Here is a 22,298-nt window from a genome sequence, read left to right as displayed (position 1 = left end):
GGCTTGTCCTGGAGATAACCCTACAGACAGAAAGAAGTTGGACAATCTTGGGACATCTATAGGTGGTACCATGGAGAACAGACACACTTATAAACGGTTAGTATTGCTCCATTCCAACAGTAGAGGTTGAGACCATAAGTTTTAGACTGTACGGTAAGACCCCCGCCCCCTTACCCAAGTATGGAATGCAGGACACCATCCGCAGGCTGCTGATGTAGTCTCTGAGGCGTTTGTAGTTATCTTCCTTGCTCAGTACATATTCCAACTTCTCAAACATGGTCTTGTCTTTACGACTCAGCAACTGCAACAAAGGAAAGAGAAAATGAGGCTTCAATACATTTCTATGGCACAGACTGTGCGTCCTTCCACCTGGGATAGTATGGTGCACACCAGAGAGATGGTGACGGCCCATCATAGTGGAAAACCGCTAATTCCAAACATCCCAACATGGTTTTAGAGCAGTGGGTCTTATCATGCAGCCTGACTAAACTAATTACATTCAGTAATACACTTTCTGGTGGCTACTCTATCTAACCACAGGTTCCTCACCTTCAGTATATCCCTAGTCACCAGACAGGATCCAGAGAATCTTACAGCATGGTTTCTCTACTCCAATAGGTGGCAACATGCATCTCCAATGTGACTCTGTACCACCCAGGAAGTGATGGAACGGAGCAAATTGTAACTGCCACGCCTGCGTGCATACAACACTTCCTTAATTTTTCACCTTTCGTGCCAGACACAGAGTACTCGGAATAAACTCCAGATGATGGTGTGCCAAAATCTAACTTGGAACTTTATCAGGATGTTCAAGAGCCACGCCAGAGAACACGGAGCAATCTGTAGTTGGATTATCAACCGGAAAAAGCATTACCAAAGGTAATTTGTTCTTCTGATCGATACTTCTAAGTGTAGATTCTGCACCTTTATAATGGATGGTCTGGTGAGGAGGCTCAGACAAGGAAGTATTGCAGAAGCAAGCAGGCCAAATGGACCTTCTGTTGAACCAGACTATTAAGGTAGCAGTGTTATATGAACGTGAGCACCGATGTCCATCTCATAACCCATCTCGAAACCCAGCAGATGATCAGAACTAGCACCACCTTGCCAATACTGTCGTAGCTGCCTTGGCTCTGGTGGCATGAACCCAAATGCCTTTCAAGGGTACTGCTTTGCAAGCAAATTGCAAACTTTCCTAAACAGGATCTTCTATATTGGCAGGGTTCTTTTGTTTCCCTGACTTCCCATTCTTTGCTCCAGAGACTACTACAACGAGCTAGTCATTCACACAATGGTCTTTTGCGTGGTCAATGATAAAGCTCAACACTTTTTTAGGGTCGAGCCGATAGACTCCTCTTTTGTGGGGTGAGGTGAAGCAAATAATGCTGGCAGAATGATGGGCTTGTTGACATGAAAAGGTGTTACAACTTTGAGTAACAAGGCCATCCAGGTCTTCAGCCCTTATTTTTCTGGGAAGACGATCGCATAGTGTGCTTGCACTGAGAGCACCTGCTGTTCCCTCGCGTAGAGAACAGATGTGAAACCAATTAGGAAAATTGTTTTTAGCGTCAGAGGTCACACTGAGTAGCTGTGCATTAGTTCAAAAAGCAAGCACAAACTGCAATGCAACACTTTTTTTTGCCAGTGCCTAGTGTATATGTACTTTGTAAAAGGATGTAAAACTGCAAGGATAACAGATTTCTGCACCCAGAATATTAAAAGCATTGAACTGCAGGAGCTCAATCTTCATGCACAGAGGCATAGGTTGAGGAGACTTGGGTGCAAGAGGCTCTCCCAAAGTGGTAGACGGATCAAAGGGCAAATGCTCATGCTCAGGAGCTCTGGCTATCCCACTTTCCTGCTGAGTTTGAGGCTATTAGGATGCGTTTGGCCTGACCACTCTTGACGTTGTCAGACCTCTAGGCAGTTGAGACCGTCTCAGAATTGCATACACGAGACCTATGTCCCATCACAGGAAACACGTCAAAGTGACAGTTACCAGGAGGAAACTTCAGGGCACAGCAATTTTTATACTACGCTTTCTTGCTGGTGGTGGACAGGCATGACCCACTGGTAGACGATCTCCATTACCACCTTGGGTTAAAGATACTACTTGTGTTCCGTCAGTCAAAGTCTGCTCAGCTTGTCTGCTTTGGCTTCCAGAGATCTTGCTAGATGTCCGTCTCAAAGATGCTCTGCTAGTCCAGCCAACTGCAGATTCGTAGGGCATCTTGACACAGGATCACACACCAACCTCTTTGTTGCACTTCCACATTACAACTAAACTTGCCGTGGGGCCATTAGTTCTCCGGGGCAGTTTCAGTAAAAGCTAAGAGTAAAATGTTATTTGGTCAATAGCTTACCCACTGATGCACCATCTCTTCCTAGTCTATCTTGGAAGCCTGTATAATTTAAAACCGAAAGGGCCTCCACACACAACCAACCTTGGCGTGGTCAAGACCTGGGGGTTCAGGGGAGTTTAGTTTAAACGCACATCAGCCTTGCCCAAGGATCGGGGTACAGTACAATAATTCTCCCTGACCTTGCCTAGAGGCCAGGTAGATGTCATTATCAAATGTAACCTAGCCCATCATTATTTCCCAAGAGCTAGGGTGGGTACTTTTCATCCTTTGCCTTGTGGGGAAAAAAGAGGTTTGTTTCACTAGTTACACATCTGCTCAGCCTTACCTCCTCATATCCCTCCAACACAGAACCCACCCTGACTTTCCCCCACAGGCCCTGGTGGGATGAACCACTGACACCATTACCTATATTTCTAGAACCCAATATATAAAATGCACAGAGGCTTGGGTAAAATGCTCCCATGCGATGATGGCATTGGGGCAGCTGTCACATGCCCTATGCCTTTCACTCCTGAAAGCTTTTGCAGGAAATGTTATGTTATGTTAAATTAATTTATTGAGCGCGCTAACACCATTAGGTTCCTTGGCGCTATAAGGAGAGAGCTAGGAGGAGAGACAAGCAATAACATAACAAGGGAAATCAACTAATGATACGCTTCAGTGAAGAGGTGCGTTTTAAGGGAAGATCTGAATCTGGAATAGGGGGAAGCCAACCTAAGAGGAAGAGGCAGAGAGTTCCAAAAGGACGGGGCTAAATATGAAAACCTAAGGCCTCCGTGTTTCTTCCGCTTGAATCTAGGGACAGACAGTAAAGCCATCTGAGATGATCGGAGAGTGCGGGAAGGGGCGTACCGATGAAGCAAGGAGGAGATGAAGGAAGGACTATGACCAGTGAGAGATTTGGAGATGATGCAACCAAGCTTAAATTTACATCGGGCAGAGACCGGTAGCCAGTGGAGACTTTTTAAAAGGGGTTGAACATGTTGGTCTCTAGGCTGATGGAATATCAGGCGGGCAGCCTGATTTTGTATCAGCTGAAGTCTCCTGAGTTGGTATGCAGGAATGCCTACGTATAGTGCGTTAGCATAATCAAGCCTAGACATGACTAACGCAAGCAAGGCCAAAATAAGGGCGTCGGTGGTGAGTAGGCGAGAAATTTTACGTATTTTCCTGAGCTGGAAATGGCTAGAGGAAACTACAGCGCTGATCTGGGGTGTCATAGATAGATCATTACTAATGACAACTCCCAGGCTTTTTGCTGAGTTGACGGGATCGGGGGGGCTGCCAAGGCTGGCAGGCCAGAAGGAAGAGTGCCAGGGATTGGAGGGTCCCCCGACAAGCACCAGCTCGGTCTTGTCGGGGTTCAGTTTCAGATGGTTTGTGCCCATCCAATCACTGATAAAACAGAGGGTATTTTGGAAAGTGGAAATGGATTCATCCCCGGAGTCGATAGTAAAAACCAGTTGAATGTCATCCGCGTAGTTAAACGCGGAGACATTAAAACGACGGAGGGAGCGGATTAGCGGGGCCAGGTACAAATTAAAAAGAAGAGGGGAAAAGGAGGAGCCTTGTGGGACACCACAGGTCAACTCGACTTGAGAAGCAGAAAACTGGGACAGCCTGACAGCTTGATGGCGGTGGGTCAGAAAGGAGCGTACCCAGTCCAGGGCAATGCCCTGGATGCCAGCCTCTCTGACACGGTCGACCAAAATATCATGGTCGACCGTGTCGAAGGCGGCCGACAAGTCCAGAAGGACCAGAGCCTGACAGGTGTTGGAGTCGGCGCCCCTGCGTAATTCATCCATCACAGAGAGGATGACTGCTTCTGTGGAATGCGCAGGTCTGAACCCAGCCTGTTGGGGGTCCAGAACACAAGATTCTTCTACAAACAAGGTAAGGGCTTGCGTAACATGGGACTCCAGGATTTTGCTGAGGAAGGGAAGGAGAGAGATTGGGCGATAGTTGCTCATGATGGCCGGATCAGCCGTAGGTTTTTTCAGAATGGCAACCACCTCTGCCCGTTTGAAGGATCCCGGGACCACCCCCGTGGTCAGAGAGTTGTTTAAGAGGGCTAGAGGGGGATCCGGGCAGGAAGTGAAAGCTTCTCGCAGGGCCGATGGGGGGCAACAATCGCTAGGAGAACCAGAAGAAATTTTAAACAAGAGGGAAAGAAAATTGTCTTTTGAAATGAGGGGGAATTGGGTTAGGGTGTGAGTGTGGTGAGGATGAAGGGGGTTGGGAGGGGAGGAGGCAGAAGAGACATGAACAGAAATGCTAGTTTTGATTTTAACAATTTTGTCCACGAAGAACTGATTCAGGGAATCGCACAGAGGCTGGGAGGGGAGGGGGGCAATGGTGACTCTCGACGGGTTAGATAATTCCTCAACAATAGAGAAAATATCTTTAGTCTTGTTAGAGGAGTTCAAGATCTTATTAGAAAAGTAGCTGGATTTAGCCCGGGAAATAGCAGACTTGTATTCCCTCAAATGTGAGGAAAAGACAGCTTTTGTCTGGGGGGAATATTCTCGGCGCCAGCGTCTTTCGGCCTGACGGAGACTGAGTTTCAGTGCCTTGAGTTCCTCGGTGAACCACCTGTGGGCGTCATGACTGCGCCGCGTCTTAACAGGATTTAAAGGTGCCACGGAGTCAGCTGCGGAGACAAGCCATTGGAGGAGGTTATCGGACTGAGAGTCAATGGAGAGGGAAAGTTCCGTGGCGGACGGGGCAGATAGGCTCAGGAGGGAGGTGAATTTATTAAGATCGGCCTTGTTCCAATTACGCGCCAAAAAATTGGAATCTCGGGTAATATTAGCACGGGGAGGTTTGGCAAGGGAAAAGGTAATGAGCAGGTGGTCGGACCAAAGACAGGGGAGAACGAGGGGAGTAGAAATGTCTAGCGAAGAGGTCCATACTTGGTCCAAAATATGACCTTTGACGTGCGTGGGTGTGTGAATGTGTTGGGTACAGTTGAGACCCAGCATAAGATCAGAAAAGGCATGTGAATCAGAGGTTTCATGAGGGTCCGATGGCCAATAATTAAAGTCGCCAAGGACCAGAACATTGGTGTTGTTAATGGTCAGCTGCGAGATAAGCTCACCGAACTGGACTGAGAAGTTTGGCATAAGTTGGGGAGGACGATAAACTAGGACACATATGAACGAGGACCCAGGTTGCTCCAACCTGAGTGCCAAACAGTCAGTCATGGGAATGCTGGGGATAGCTACAGGGGAAAGCCGAATTGGGTGCCTAATGATGGCTGCAACCCCGCCGCCGACTTTGCCAGAGGGGCGGTTGGCTTGCAGTATATAGTATCCCGGGGGAATGGCCGCCAGGATATCAGGGGAAGAATCATCTGTGAGCCAGGTCTCGGTCAGGAATAAGATGTCAGGCTGTTCCGACCCTAAGAGATAGAAAATGTCGGATTGATGGCTGACCAGAGACCGGGTGTTAAGGTACATCACAGATAGGAGGGGGTTCGGGGCAGGTCCCGAGATGGAAGAGCGTGACTTGCTGGCCAGGTCCGAAGGCATTTGAATGAGAGATGGAAGAATAATCTCAGGAAATGTTGTCCTGGGTGCGGACAGGCCGCATACAGCGTAATTAACAGAGGGCTCAGGGAGAGGGAGAGCGGAGTCGTGAAGGGAAATAATAAATGAACGAGAGTGGGTAAGGCAGGGGGCAGAGTGATATGCCCCATGCCCCAGCCTGCCGCGGACGGGCGCAGACGGGCTTAACTCTGGCGCAACTCCGGCGCGCCTACGTCGCGCCCGCTGCGCTCGTCCGCTGCGCTGACACATGTTGGCCGTTTAAATAGGGGCGGGACGAGGGAGGAGTGAGGGAAGCTAGATGCAGATTGGAGCCCAGGCGAAGATGGCGCCCGCTGCAGCTGGGAGCCCACGATACCAAACAGCCCCCAGCCGGCCGCTCCCCTCTGGAAATGGAAGCAGAGGTTAGTTACCTGCACAATTTGAAAAGTGGGGTTAAATATACAATTTAAAATACAGTGCGCTTAAAAAACGCCGCCGCTCGCAATCAGCGGGGCGAGATACAGAAAATACTAGGAGAGGCTCTCTCACGCTCTCAGCTCTCGCAATGTTGGCAAAACGAGCCCTCTGCCACCGGGCTGTCTGCCAAACACCGATAGAGAGGTAACACGCGCTCCTAAATAGGGGCGGGACGAGGGAGGAGTGAGGGAAGCTAGATGCAGATTGGAGCCCAGGCGAAGATGGCGCCCGCTGCAGCTGGGAGCCCACGATACCAAACAGCCCCCAGCCGGCCGCTCCCCTCTGGAAATGGAAGCAGAGGTTAGTTACCTGCACAATTTGAAAAGTGGGGTTAAATATACAATTTAAAATACAGTGCGCTTAAAAAACGCCGCCGCTCGCAATCAGCGGGGCGAGATACAGAAAATACTAGGAGAGGCTCTCTCACGCTCTCAGCTCTCGCAATGTTGGCAAAACGAGCCCTCTGCCACCGGGCTGTCTGCCAAACAGGAGAACTAGTGGATATGAGGCTGGCATGGTCTCTTCTTCACAAATGCAAACAGGACACCAGGCCAGCTGTCAGCTGCTCCAGCCCTCCTCCTGCAACAGCATGCAAAAGATTGAATACAGGGACAGCCAACATTTACCCCAGAGTCCTGTGTGCACCCAGGACACTGGCAGAAAGGGATTTAAATCGGTCAAACTACCCTCCTTTTCCACTTGACAAAAGTGGGGGTAATGAGGAAAACAAAACACTCCTAACAAGGCCAGGCAATCACTTTACAGAGATATGGCATCCTCTACTGACCTTTTCTAAGAAAATCCCTCTTTTTGTATGATCATCCCCAAGTTTTTGGACTGATGCGGCTGGTGTTTCAACTCTGAGTGCACTGAGGCCTGTAAACCAGACCTCAGTGCCTGTGCCCTTACCCTTAAACGAACATGTTGAATTGGCTCCTATCCAACTGTCTGAGCTAGCTTACCTGGGAGTCCCTAGTAAATGGTACCCAGGGCATGTAAGCTATAGGATTCCCCAGGGTTCGCAGCACTGGTTGTGTCACCCAGTGTGGGGCACAAGTAACCGAGACTCCCAGCCCACCATTTGAAAGCTAGAAGAGCAGTTTAACTGCTTGCCTGACATTGCCATTTACAGCATTGGCAAATACAGATGTCCCCCTTGTACACGTTTAAGTCACCCCTATGGCAGACCTAGTGATTCCGAAGGCAGAGTGCAACATACCTCACAACATGCATTTTACACGTTCTGGTAGTAAAATCAGTAAACTGTTTTTACTATGGAAAAGCATGGTCGCCAAATGGCAAGTGCAGAGGTACACACTAACCGCTAAGCTGTGCAGAGTCTGGAACTGTGAGACCAAAGTGGGACATCCAAGGCATCACACAGCTCATTACATTAAGCCCAACTTGATTCTAGGGCTAAAATTAATGTAACAAGTTGCAGTGTGCATCTTTAGCAAAGTTGTCACTTTGTTGCTTTCAGTCCCCTGTGCCCCCACTGGCTGCACACGGAGTCCTTTAGCAGACAGCTTTCTGCCGTCCTGGGGAAGACATACCTAGGGGTCTGCTCTGGAAGGAGGTGTCACCTCCCTGCTGCAGGGAGCCACATGGGTGTTGGCCCAAAAGGCGACCTTCAAAGGAGAAGCTGCCTTTGAAGGGCAAATAAGTAACACTTGGGAAAGGTGCTGCTCTATTGTTCAGGCAGACAGGGTGGCACTTGGTCCAGGAGAGGGCAAATCAGTTGCCTAACTGATTTTCCTGGGGCGTGTAACCCCATGGTAGTCATACCTCTGTGCTGGGCTAGGGAGCCCCTCACGCTGTGAGAAGGGTCCTGCCATATTGAAAGTGGGCAGAATGGTGCATCCTGGGACACCTAGATGACATACTTTGCAGGAAGTGATCATTAGGTAGGAGTAAACCTGGTAGTCCATTGGCTACCAACTGCATTCTGCCCACAGGCATTTTCTGAGCATAATTAGGGCATCACTGGCATCCCAAACTCAGATCCTGACTGGTCTAGAAGAAGCATCAAATGAGGACTGCCCTGCTGCACCGTAGACCAGAAAGACTGCACCGGCATGGATTGCACCTGATGAAACTGGTGGCTAGCAAAGAAGGACTCTGCCTACATTGTGCTGCTGAAGGAAAAGCCATCTCCAGAGCCTAGCCAAAACAAAGAGACTCCAAGGGTCAATTAAGCTGGCAGTCTGTTCACAGCACCTGAGAAGTCTGCTGGGGCAAATTGGTGACCCCAAATCTTCAAACCGTTGCCGTGGCGCATCAGGGACGAGGACCCAATCACAAAGTTGCACTCTAGTTCGCGGAGTCCAGGAGTGTCGTTGAGGCACAGCTGGGACCCATCAACCCAGGAAGGATTGACCTTATGACCGCGTTACTGGGCAATCAGTAGTTCAGAGGAGACTAGACTTCTGACGGCACTGAGAGGTCTTCGAGGCGCCATCGATCCTGTGACCAGGACTGTCTCACATCCTTTGTAGACCGAGTAGTCGAAGCAAGACCCCCGTCGACTACATGGCATCCGCAGTCTCCTTTGAGCATCTTTCATCAGCACCACTTCCATAGGAAAGCCCTACAACGGATAAAAGGAACTGACTGAGGACTGCTCCACCTACTAAGTTAACTGTTGCTGAGGCCCTTGCTGGTCCCCCTGACGGGCTCCCTACTGGAGTTAGTCACCTAAAGTGACTCTAAGTGACCACATTTCAACTAGCCAAACCTTTTGGTGAAAAGGTTTCTAAGTGTCAATTTTGATGAATCTGACAATGCTTTTTTTGTGGCTGAGTGAAATAACCCGATTTACTATACCCTGTAAATTCTATATCTCCCGAACTCTCTGGTGGATGTTTTTCATTATGGGGTCTAAAAATACTGCCTTTTAATACATTTGATTCAGATTTCTTTGGTGTCTTTTTGATTTCTTGAATTGTTTTGGTGCAGTTTACATTCTTTACACTTGTTACTTTGTGTAAGCATTGCTGCTTAGAGCCACAGCTACTCTGGGTTGAGAAGAAGGATCAACAAATGAAACCGAAGGATCCTAAAGGGGTTGGTAAGTCACAGTTACATCATATAATACACCTCATGTCCTCACACCGTTTTAATAAAAACATTTCACAACAAAGTCTTCCGCAGGACCCAATTCCACCCAGAAAAAATTAAAATGAAGCATAATCATTTAACAGTTCCAAATTACAGCCCCGAAGCAACAGATATTATAGAACCTATTTACATTAGCAATCCTATATAGTTTGACATTCTTACGGGTCTTCCCTCTATATTTTCTCTCTCTCCTGGTGACAGCAAGCCAGGAAATCCAGAGATAAAAAACGTTCACTTTTTGAGGCCAGAGACCTTTGATGATCATCTCTTTAGGAGATAATAAATAATCAGTGTTAGGCACTATTGATGCCTAGTGCCATTGAAAATCCTTATTGCTTGTGACCCCACTGATGCTCTTTATTTTCTGGAGCCTTTACAGCGTGTGACGACTGATGATCATTACCGCACATTTCCTGTGTACTTGATGTAGGAGAATGGGAAAACATTTTACTTACCTGTAACCAATGGTTTGCAGCTTATGGTGCTGTAGATTACCATGCTATGTAAACTTCTCCATCTAGTGCTTCGCTTGGATGTTGCAATCTGTTTCCTTTAAAGTGTTTAGTTTCTAGGTGACTCGTGATACTTCCCCCAAAATCCAACAATGCATCTGGACATAGATTTCAGCACAGATTGTGTTTTTCTAATATATGAGAAAATGTAAACTGGCACAGAGATGTGAATGAGAAAAGTCTACGGGTATTGGTATATAAACATGTATGTAAAAGATAGTAATGTCATCCCGTGAGCGTGCATCCTGGGAGGTGGGATTGCGCATGTGAATCTGCAGCAATACAAGGACCGGTGGCATTCTAGGAGGGAACACACTTTTATGGCTTTCCATAGAAGCTGTAACAGGTATATAAAGTCATACTGGTGTCCTATAGTTTGCATGAACGCTCCTACAGTAGAAGGGTGTAACCTTATGGCACAGTAGGCTAATCCTGCCTTTTGTAGGTTCAGCTAATGACAGTCAATCTCATGCTTCAAGGCCTCTAAAACTGCCTTTAGAGATGGTTACAATAGTGCAAAAGCCCTTTCTATATTGGTTCAAAGCAAGCCCTTGTAGTGGGCTTTCATGATTTCTCAAGAAATTGCATGCACTCTTCTTGAAGCCCTTGGAACCAAATTAATAGGAGTTTAGATGCCAAATCGCAACATTCAGTGCACTGCCATTGAGATGTTGCTGCTGGCACTGGTGCTATTTGAGGAGTCAACTTTTCGTGGGGTTGTATGGCTATTTCCAAAAGAAGCAAAAACTACAGCTAATTTGCCCGGATGGGTGCTTCCGCATTATCCTTCCAACATATGAAATAAGCGGCTGTGGCGGAAAAGTGCATAAAAATATCTCTGACCAATTTATCCATCGAGCATTGCCTGTGGATTTTACGTACTTGAAGGGGAAGGTTTGGCATTTTGAGTTCCCACGCATGACAAACAGATACACTGTTGGGATTAACCCCTTGGGCGTGGCCGCGATTCTGCGCCTGTGCGGCACTTCTGAAGAGTGGGCGGGTTCATGACGGCCCCCAGCAGTCATCAGCACACGCCCACCGTGTTGCATGACGGACGGGGGCCGTCATCAGCATGGAACGGGTTAAGGAACTGAGCCAGTCATTGATTGGTAGCAACAAACCTTCATTTTGAGGAGCTGCATCGTGATTGGTCTGAGCGGCCTGTTTGGCCGCTCAGGCAGTACCTGGGAGACTGGGCATGCTCTCCACGGGCACTGGCAAGTGTGCATGACTGTTTGGCCGGCCAAGCAGTTATGTGCACTTAGGGAGGAAGTGTAAACCACTCCTGCTCCCTCTTGTGGCGGTGAGCCCTGCCTAGTTCCGCCCGACCTGGCTGGAGTCCGGCAAAGAAAAATAAAATGATAATTTCTTGTTATTATCATTTTATCTTTATCTTGCACTGCTCAATGAGCAGTGGGGTGATGCTCCTCAGCCTTAGTGAAGGAACCGCCACTGGGTGGGAGTAAGATGGGAATGGATGTAGCTGAGCATAATATAGGGTGATATAAATGATAGCTGTTCCTGGTATGATTATTGAACCGCCAGCCCCATCCACCTGCTCGAATGTCTAGATTCAAATCATACTGGTCAACGAGTGAGGATATCTAGGCTGTGACTTGACTTTGTGAAGGGCTAGTGTCCTCCTCTAGCGTAGGAGCGAGAGGAACCTCCTATGTGGTCTTGCTATATTTTGGAATTTTAAATGTCCTTATTTTAAAGCCTAATTTATGTTTGAATGGCGTTATAGCTGAGAACGTTAATACGTGGCCAGTATTAGGGCCAATCGTGAATGCCAGGGTTTGTTTGTTCATTTCCAGGGGAGGTTTTTCTTGGTCTAAATCTCCCGTCCTTGTACCAAGCATACATTGATCTCCATGGATTAACTGCAACTTCCAAAGAATCACCGCTCTCTCCCTTAGTCACATCTCTCTTGCAGTACAATGCTTTTCTTGCACAGCAGCAAGATTAGTTCAGAGCTACACCTCCAGTCAGCGCTTAATTTGAGCCGGTGGTTTCCGGTGCACCAGCACTTAATCATCAGCACAGGAGCTTTTCACGAGCACCAGTTAAGGACACATTAATTTACTGAATGGCACCATTAAGAGATAAAGTGATTTGCCTAGAGTCACAGGATGTTGAGCTGACGCCAAGACTCGAAGCTGGCTCCTCAGCTCCGAATACAGCAGCTCTAGCCATTACGCCACATCCTCTCCCACTTTTATGGTTAGTTGTTGGTTCTGCTTACAGGAGAAATAGGCTGGTGCAAGTTGCCTACTAACAAGACCCCCAGCACTTATTTATTTGATTTTCTTTTTTTTACAAATTAACCACGGCTCCCAGTCATGGCTGGTTACAGCTATAGATCAGTTGTGCATATGGCTGGGTCTAAACTGGGGTGGTGTGATGAGCAAAAGAATGATGGATGTAACCCAGATCCTTGTGACTGGGGGTGAATGTTTGCGTTGTCCAGCATTCCGTCCATCAATTGTTTCTTTTGCACCTTACTATATGGCAGCATGAACTTCATGTGGTTATGCGTCCAGATGTATGGAGGTACATCACAGCATACTGAAGGCGGCAGTCGCCAAGCAGGCAAGTGATGGTGATGTTGTTCAAATTGTCAACGTTTTGAATGGCCCGTAGAAGTAACAGAAGGTTTGAAAATCATTCAGATTAGAAATTAGCCTTCCGTTATAAAAACTAAGTTGATTACGAACCGCCAATATGGTAAATCGATCCTCCAATTTCCCATAGATTTGCGGTCTTCTGCAGTGAATCTTCGATCCTCTTTTGCTGGATCCTTGATTTTCCGATTGCCACAGAGAAGTTGATTCATGTGCCAGGGTCTCTCGTCAAAATTCTAGTAAAAGCACTGGAAGCACATGAATTTGAAGTAGATTTATTGTTACAATGAAAATGACCCTGCCACATCTTGAGGGAGTTGCATGAACCACCTGCTTCAATCTCCAACAGACCATTAAGAAACCCACAGTATATGAAGTTCCAAATTACCACACTACATTCTTCACATAAGTACTGGACAGTGTAAATACAATTTTATTCGATTTTTAGAGAAAATCACAAAAGTATTCATGATAAAAACGCAGAGAAGGTACAGTAAAATACATCCACTCTAAGTTGCAAATAACACATATAAGAAAAGTATATAGTGGGCTGTAAGTATCTAAAAACATGATAAAATCACGGCATAAGACCAAGCCTGAAAAAACAAAAAACAAGCCAAGGCCTATTTAGAAACGCATACTAAAATTCAGCACCCATGCATAATCCCAGATAAAAATCGAGACAAGAATCAGCAAATTGCTTGGGTATTTTAACAATTGGAGGAACAGAAAGGAGGGCTTCACTTGGGCAAAATTAATAGGCAAAAGAGCGGACGAACAAACTTGTGCTGGAGGTTATTAAATCTTGGGCAGATCATAATGTGTAGGGTGTAGGAGTGGAGACATCATCCCAGGAACATGTCGCCAGGTTCGAAAATTTAAACCAAGCCCTTCGGGTTACAAGGGTTGATGGAACAAGTAGAATCTACAATAGGTTAACAGTCTATGATGAAAGCTAGAAATCTCTAACGACAGATTAGACTCCATTACAGAAACCGTTTTCACCACAATAAAATGGCGCATAGTGCTCTTGTGAAGGGTCGCAGTCTCTAGTTCTGCGGCCGCCCCAGCAAGAAAAGCCTGCTTTATCCATGCAATATCCCTCCTTGTTATACTAAACAACCTGGTTCATTAAAGAGTTTGGGGCGACCCAAGGTGTTTAGGGTACGTCTAATGTAAGAACGCCAGGGAATGTGTGACATGCTGTCCAAAGCCAGGCAGTCACATAGAAAGAGCCTATTAAGGGACAAGTCCTCCTTTAACCAGATGTCACAACCATAGCAAAAGGGGGCACAACCAAATCAGATCGAAGATGTACCCCAGACCCACTTCATCAAGGAGCATCTCAGAGGGAGTGCTCTGTGGAACTATGAGAAGGCCTCTCAAAAAGGAATTCTCAAAGACCTGTAATTGAGAGAAAGGCAATTAACCCCAGATGTCACAACCATTGCTGGCCGAGGTAACACACTTGGCTCTGGAAACTTTTAACACGGCCTCCACAGGAGTATGTCCCAAGCGCCTTGCCAAGGCACTTAACCCCTTTAATGGCAGGTTTAAACCTCATGACGTTTTCTTAATCAGTGGTTGCTAAGAAAGGTTAGAGTTCAATACAATCCCCAGGTATGAGAAGTGATTGAACCTGGTTATAGGCTGGCTATTGATCGAAAAACCTTTGGCTCTTGTGTTATTTGGGCCAACCACCATAACGTTAGATTTAGAATTGGTGGTGAGATCAAGCCCATCCATATAGGTGGCACAGAGATCAAGGAGATGCTGTAATCCCTTGACGGTGAATGACAAGAGGATGGCGTTATCTACATATAAAAGAACAGACAGATGACAACCACCTACAGTCAGGGCATCCGCTCCCGGATTCATAAGGGCTAGATCAGGCTGTTATTGTAAAGGGTGAAGATAAAAGGGGTCAGGATACACCCCTGGCACACACTTCTGTTCAGCCTCAGGTGCAGGGTGCTTTCTCAATCCAATCTGTATCTTACAGAGGCAGATAGACCCTCATGCAGAACATACAATTTATTTTATTTATTTATTTATTTTTTATTTTAAAAATTTATAAAGCGCAGCATATACCCGTAGGTGTCTTGGCGCTGTGACTCTGCTAAAATTCTCTGATTGAGCATTTATCTACCTTAGGAAGTGGTCCCTGGACAGTTATTGGTCAAACAACCATGTTTTCAGCAGTTTCCTAAACTGAAATAACGAGGGTGAAGATTTGATTTCCTCTGGAAGAGTATTCCAGAGTCTGGCCGCGGAGTTAGTGAAGCATCTGTCACCCCAAGTGACCGTCCTGGTACGCGGCACTGTTAATAGATGCCTCTGTTCAGATCTTAAAGATCTTTTAGGTAGATAGTGGACTAGTTTCTGTTTGAGAAACGCCGGGCCATGACCATTAAGGGCTTTGAAGGTGAGGCACAAGGTCTTGAATCTGATGCGATTTCTCACCGTTAACCAGTGGTAGTTCCTGATTACATGCTTGATGGACTGGAATTTCGGGGTACCGGATAGTAGCCTTGCCGCAGCATTTTGAATGAGTTGCAGTTTGGCCACCACCCGTGCTTGTGCATTTGCAAATAATCCATTGCAATAATCCAGGGAGGATATTACCAAGGAGCTCACCACTGTTTTCCTAGTGTTCTCAGGAAGAAAGGGCAGGATTTTTTTGATGATCTTAAGCTTGTAAAAGGCCGATGAGGCTACCTGATTGGCGTGGCTGGAGAAGTTGAGTTTATCATCGAAGATGATTCCCAGATTCCTAACCTTCTGCACAGGTTCTGGAGGAGCTCCAAGTGCAGTCGGCCACCATGTGGTAGACCACTGTGGAGATAGTTTTCCAAAAATCATTACCTCGGTTTTATCCGAGTTAAGGCGTAAACAGTTCTCGGCCATCCATCCCTTGATTGCCAGCATACCTTCCTGAAACCGGGCGGATACTTCCTCGCCATCATTCTTAATGGCGATCACCAACTGGGTGTCGTCGGCGTATGAGGTCAGGCTCATCCGGTAGTACTTAATCACCCTAGCTAAGTCCGACACATAGATGTTAAAAAGTGTCGGACTTAGGGATGAGCCTTGCGGAACGCCACATGGGAGGGCAAGATCAGTAGATTGTATTGGTCCCAAGGTCACTGCCTGTGTTCTGTTAGACAGAAAAGAAGACAAAAGATCCTTGGCCCTTGAGTGTATGCCCATTTCTTCGACACGGTCAATCAAGATGGAATGATTGACCGTGTCGAAGGCTGCAGAGAGATCCAGCAGGACCAGTATCGCTGTTCCTCCCTGGTCCCTGATGGTCCTAATATCATCAGCAGCTTTTATAAGAGCAGTCTCTGTTCCATGTAGTTTCCGGAACCCACACTGAGAGTCGTCCAGGAGGTTATTTTGTTCGATGTATTCAGCTATTTGTCTATTCATGGCTTTCTCCACTACTTTGGCCAGGTAGGGCAAACTGGCAATCGGTCTGTAATTTTTTAGGATAGTTTTGTCTAGACCGATCTTTTTCAGGAGGGGTTTCAATAATGTGTTTTTTAGTTTGTCCGGAAAAATCCCTGATTGGAACATGGCATTACAAATTTGAGTGATAACTTCGCTGATCAGGTCAATTACCGGGGTGAAAATCTTTGGGGGACAAGGGTCTAAGGCTGAGCCTGTTTTTACCTGCCTCATGAGATCTATTATCTCCTCTTTCGTTACCTCCCTAAATTTGGAAAATGAGCAGTTGGGGGTAATTCTTAGTTGTTTAGGTTGCATGTTTGTGTTAATTTTGATTACTGAGAATTCCGAGTATATATCATTTACTTTTGAGAAGAAAAAGCCAGCTAGATCATTACAGAATTGCTGTGATTGGGGAGGACTCAAGTCTACCGATTTCCCTGCCAGTGTCTTGACTACCTCAAACAGTTGTCGACTTGAGTTTTTTGACTTTTCAATTTGGTGCTCAAAATAATTCTTTTTTTCCTCCTGAATCATTTTTTTATAGATGGTTAATGTTTCCTTATACCTGGCTTTACTTATGTTATCGTAGGTCTTACGCCAGATTCTTTCCTGATTCCTGCAAATCTGCTTTTGCTTTCTAAGGATCTCTGAATACCAAGGTGCTGAGGGCACTTTCCTATTTTTTTAGATGGATTTTAGTGGAGCGTGTGTTTCCACCGCTTTGCCAACCCAGTCGAGAAACTGACCTACTGCTTTGTTAGGGTCTGGCTGGATATCTGGACGGGAGTTGGACAAGGACATTCTGAAGGTTTGGTAGTCGATGTCCTTCCATACTCTGAATTTTTCCTGTGACAGGGTCTGTTTAGGGGCGATAATCCGATTAGTCGGAATTTGACACAGAATGGCATGGTGATCTGTCCATGTAAGCGGTAGTATGTTGGTTACCTCTAACTCGATGTTGGAAAAGATGGCATCTAAAATATGTCCAGCATCATGAGTTGGTTCCTTTATGTGCTGATTTAAACCTAACGTCTCACATTCTGCTATTAAAGATTGAGTTTCCGACTCCTCCATCTTATCTAAATGGAAGTTGAAGTCTCCCAAGGCCATGAAGGAATCTTCAATGGCTAGCGATTCCATCCAGGAAGTAAAGGAGGAAAGAAACTCCGAGCGAGAACCTGGTGGTCTATAGATGAGCACTCCTTTAAGGTTATATGAAGGGTTCAGGTTGATAGCGAAGTGTAACGCCTCACAAGCAGGCGATGGTAAGGGGGAGATTCTAACCGGGAGGGTATCCCGGGCAATAATTGCCAGGCCCCCTCCTCTTTTTCCTCCCTGTCTGTCCAACCTATACACCTCGAAGCCGTGTGGTACTGCTACCTGAAGATCGGGCTCGGATGTTTCATCCATCCATGTTTCGGTTATGAAAAGGACATCTATTTTATAGTCCTCAATTAAATCTGCAATCTCCTGCCTATGCCGAGCCAAAGACCGAGCATTAATGAGGGAGATAGTAATAATTTTTTGCTTAGCCGTTCCGTTAGCAGAGAGGCTGACTTTATTCTTAATAAGAAAGGAGGACTTACAATCCCCACAGCCGATTTCAATTCGGTCTATAAGATCTTCTGGATTGTGCTGAGTGCAGGTCATCAAGTGTCCTGGATTCCACTTCCGTATTTCAACTGGGGTGTATATAATCCTTTCGGTGTTGAATGACACAGGGGGTATGGCGCTAGGCGCGGGTCTGGCGCGGACGGGCGCAGACGGGCTTGCCTCCGGCGCGCCCGCTGCGCCCGCCCGCTGCGCGGACGAGGAGGACGTCCATTTTTATCCAGTTCTGAGGAGGGCGGGAGGTGTCCAGCTACTGGACCGCCACCCTTCCTACCTCCAATATGGCGCCTGCTCAGCCTGTTCTCCCCACGTCAGCACGTGATTCTGCTGCGCGGAGTACAGCGTGTTGGAGCGGCAATCTAGGCAATGGGGTCTGTTTAATTAAAACAATTCAAGTTTCAAATAATGTGAACAGAAAATAAGGCACACATTTAAAATACTACAATACAGAGCCCCCGGCTTTCCGCCTCAGGGGTGATGAGACTAGCAATTAAGTCAGCGCGCGTGCGCTCTTGCAGTGCTTAAGTAGTCTGGGAGGGCGTGTGTGTCCAGCTACTGGACCGCCACCCTTCCTACCTCCAATATGGCGCCTGCTCAGCCTGTTCTCCCCACGTCAGCACGTGATTCTGCTGCGCGGAGTACAGCGTGTTGGAGCGGCAATCTAGGCAATGGGGTCTGTTTAATTAAAACAATTCAAGTTTCAAATAATGCGAACAGAAAATAAGGCACACATTTAAAATACTACAATACAGAGCCCCCGGCTTTCCGCCTCAGGGGTGATGAGACTAGCAATTAAGTCAGCGCACGTGCGCTCTTGCAGTGCTTAAGTAGTCTGGGAGGGCGGGAGGTGTCCAGCTACTGGACCGCCACCCTTCCTACCTCCAATATGGCGCCTGCTCAGCCTGTTCTCCCCACGTCAGCACGTGATTCTGCTGCGCGGAGTACAGCGTGTTGGAGCGGCAATCTAGGCAATGGGGTCTGTTTAATTAAAACAATTCAAGTTTCAAATAATGCGAACAGAAAATAAGGCACACATTTAAAATACTACAATACAGAGCCCCCGGCTTTCCGCCTCAGGGGTGATGAGACTAGCAATTAAGTCAGCGCGCGTGCGCTCTTGCAGTGCTTAAGTAGTCTGGGAGGGCGGGAGGTGTCCAGCTACTGGACCGCCACCCTTCCTACCTCCAATATGGCGCCTGCTCAGCCTGTTCTCCCCACGTCAGCACGTGATTCTGCTGCGCAGAGTACAGCGTGTTGGAGCGGCAATCTAGGCAATGGGGTCTGTTTAATTAAAACAATTCAAGTTTCAAATAATGCGAACAGAAAATAAGGCACACATTTAAAATACTACAATACAGAGCCCCCGGCTTTCCGCCTCAGGGGTGATGAGACTAGCAATTAAGTCCAATTACATGGAGAGCAAGGCTGGATCGACCCCCATGGCCCAGAGCTTAGCGCTATTTAATCTGTCAAATGTCAAGTTTAGGTCCATGAAGGCCAAGAGGACCGCCCCCTCTCTTGCCCTAGCATCATTTGCGGTCAGCATATAAAAGTTAAGGGTCTGGTCAACGGTACCCCGTCTGACCCTGAAACCATACTGGGCTTCTGAGAGGACATTCTTTTATGTAGCCCAGTTGGAAAGGCGGTCCAGTAGGACCCTACCCAACACTTTAACCTCACTATCCACCAACAAAATAGAGGGGTAGCAAGCGGGGTCAACCTTGTTGCTTTTCCTAAAGATTGGGACTATTATGGATTGTTTCCCACTAGGGGGAAGTCTCCCCGATTGCTGCATTAAAATGGTGAGTCAGCAACAGGGCCCATAGATCCACCTCAGATTTAAATAAATCCCCTGGGATACCATCTGGTTCCGGGGTCATGACCTCTTGGAGGGACATAACGGTTTTCCTGGCCTTCTCCCACTGAAAGCAAAGGCTGGTTACCACTCGCTCATTAGGTATGGGAGCTTCCATTGACTCAAAACCGGAAATGGCCCGATGTGGTCCAGCCACTCCTGGGTAGGGGGTATAATCAGGGCCTGCACACTTGCCTTATCTGAATGGAAGAGAGGATGGTTCACAACCCTCCAGAACTCTGTGCTGCCGCATAAAGCACAGAACCCCACAATTTCTCTCAAAGCTCCCCATTAAGAGACTTCTTCCTCTCCGAGAGAGCCAAGCGATAACAAGCCGTAGCACTTTTCACCTCCTCCCTGCTATGAGGCTGCGTGTGCAGGCAAACTATAAGTGTACTATGGGCTTTGGAGCATACCTTATCGAACCATCTGCTGGGCGGAGAGAGACACATGGGCTTCAATGGGGACAGTGAAGGCAGACTTGATATAAACATTGATGTTACTAAAGGCATGCAAAGCATTAGAATCTAGAGCCCCATCATCCCGACCGTTATTAAAGTTATAAAGACAGGAGGAAACAGGAGAATTATCAAATTTCATTGGTACCACCTCAGCACACTTAAGTCTACGCCCCTCAGCGATATGGATAACCGATTCCTAAAAGAGGACATCAGACTCACCAAAGACAAAGACCACCCAAAGGCAGCCAAAAGGATGTTGTGGTCACTCTGCTGATGCCAGGCTACCCTTAAATCAGTTATAGGAGCAAAGATGTAAGCAATAATGGAACTAGCACCAGACCCCTAAAAGTTGTGATCATCGGTTCATTTACAGTATCCCACCTATTAAAAAGGTTCACAAGGTAGTAATCTATGAACATGGTATTAAACATGTCTCCTGCAGCGGTGTGTTTCAGGTTAGCCTGATCCCAAAGTGCCGGGTCACCATCTTAGGGCGAATATCCATACAGGTAGCAATCAAAACAAATGTGCAAGTTGAAATCACCCATTAGGAGTAGCAATGAGAACCTGTATAAGGTGGCGGCAATATTGCTAAGAAGCTGACCAGGCTCACTCAACACCAGATTCCCCCTGGAGTGGGTGATAAACATCGACAACTAGGAGTCTCACCTGATGTGCAAAAGTCAGAAGAATGCCCAGAATAAAATGAGAGAAAGAGTCAACTTTCTCAATTTTACAACTGAGACAATTTAATAAAGTGGCTAGCTGCCCTCCCTTAGCTCTCCTGTGAGGTGAAGGAAAGGCAGGTAAAACAAAGGAGTACAAAAGGGGGTGGTGATGGACGGAGCATCTGAACCAATCAAACATTCACACCCAGTCAACAGATCTGGGTTTAATCCATCACCGTTCTTTAGCCCACTCTGCCACCCCAGTTCAGACATGGCTATATGCAAATCAGTCTGACCCTGTGCCTCATGGGAACAGTCCAGCCCGAACTGCCAAGCCATGCCTTCATTGGATTGGAAACTAGCTTCCTAGGACCGGTTTCTGGCATTTCAGCCGTCTTCAGCCAGGCTTGCTTGAATCCAGTGGCAAAGTGAGCAAGGGATTCACGTCTGAGCATACCCGGCCAACTTATGGCAAACAAAGGAGGCATAGCCATCTAAAACCAGGGAATCCCCAATATGCCATATCTCTAGGGAGCCAAATAATAGAGGCAAGAAGAGAAATTCATACACTCTTTGTCCACTAGCTTCCCATTAATCTGTGCAACGTTCCAGCTCAAGGCTTTAAGGGTGTTGGAGGATATCGGGGCAAGGCGCTGGCAGTGATGGGGGTGGGGGTGGGGCGTGGGATTACTTGGGCCAGAACCCAGTCACTGCAGTGCATCCAACTCCGAGAGGGGGCTTAAAGTGATTGTTTAGAGTTAAACTGGGGGCATGGACGGGCAAAGAAACAGTTGACCAGAGAATCCTGTGCCATAGATCCCAACAAGCCTTTCCCACAATACATCCGCTCAGCAGAAGGGGAACAGGGTTTGTAAAAGTAACCCAAGGGGAGTGAAAAAACATTCCCTTCTTACTTGTGCCCCCTTAAGTGTTGATGTAAACAACTGAGAAAGAAATAAACCTTGCCCTGCAACACTAGGCTCAAAGACATACAAGTCTGACATTCTTGGCAAAGATGGAAGATCTTACATTAGGTCAACAGAACCATATGAGGGAGATTGGCGGCATTCAGGGAATGCGGAGGCAGACAGTTTTCAAGTAACCGCGCTTGAGTAATTGGGGCAGGGGGATGGGGGGTCTACTGTGAACCAAAAAAATCCCCAATAAAAGGAATGCCCAGTCATGAGGCCTAGATGAAAATCAAGAGACACTTTTACCAATGACTTGCTATTTATGGTTAGAAACAGGGAACTGCAACAAGACAGTACTCCAACAGCACCCTGGGCAAAACAAGTTATCTCAAGGAAAATAATGGTCTGGTATTATTGCTGTTCTCATCCCCGACACCAGGGAAAACATCACTCTTTGCAAGCTTAGACTGGGACAATATGTTTAGGAATGGTGGGCGCATAAAAACATTAGTCTAGGGATGGCTTTAGTCTTGTTAGGGTCAGAGAGTATGACAGGACGCAGCAAGAAGCATCTCCAGGTTGCCCACAGTTGCAGTGCTTGATGAGTCCTAAGTACTGTTCATGACACATACAGAGATGCTGGTGCTTGTTCAAGGTCTAATCTAAACCATCCAACAAATGAAAGCTCCTGGACCTCACCAGTCTCAGACCCTGCT

At 47.0% G+C, this 22,298-nt stretch overlaps 1 protein-coding gene across 11 annotated transcripts in view; it reads right to left on the bottom strand.

Moving 5' to 3' along the window:
• The window catches only part of RALGPS2 (Ral GEF with PH domain and SH3 binding motif 2), an 890,309-nt gene that overhangs the window by 368,091 nt on the left and 499,920 nt on the right, over positions 1–22,298 (bottom strand). For all 11 annotated transcript variants that reach the window (XM_078642169.1, XM_078642158.1, XM_078642140.1 and 8 more), the window contains one exon: positions 175–301. In XM_078642169.1, coding sequence (XP_078498295.1) covers positions 175–301 — 127 coding nt within the window. The remainder of the gene's footprint in view (positions 1–174; positions 302–22,298) is intronic.

Source organism: Lissotriton helveticus, chromosome 1_1, assembly GCF_964261635.1.
Source record: "Lissotriton helveticus chromosome 1_1, aLisHel1.1, whole genome shotgun sequence".
Taxonomy (NCBI): Eukaryota; Metazoa; Chordata; class Amphibia; order Caudata; family Salamandridae; genus Lissotriton; species Lissotriton helveticus.
Note: the sequence above shows the minus strand (reverse complement) of the source record. Positions and strands in the feature narration are given on the sequence as shown.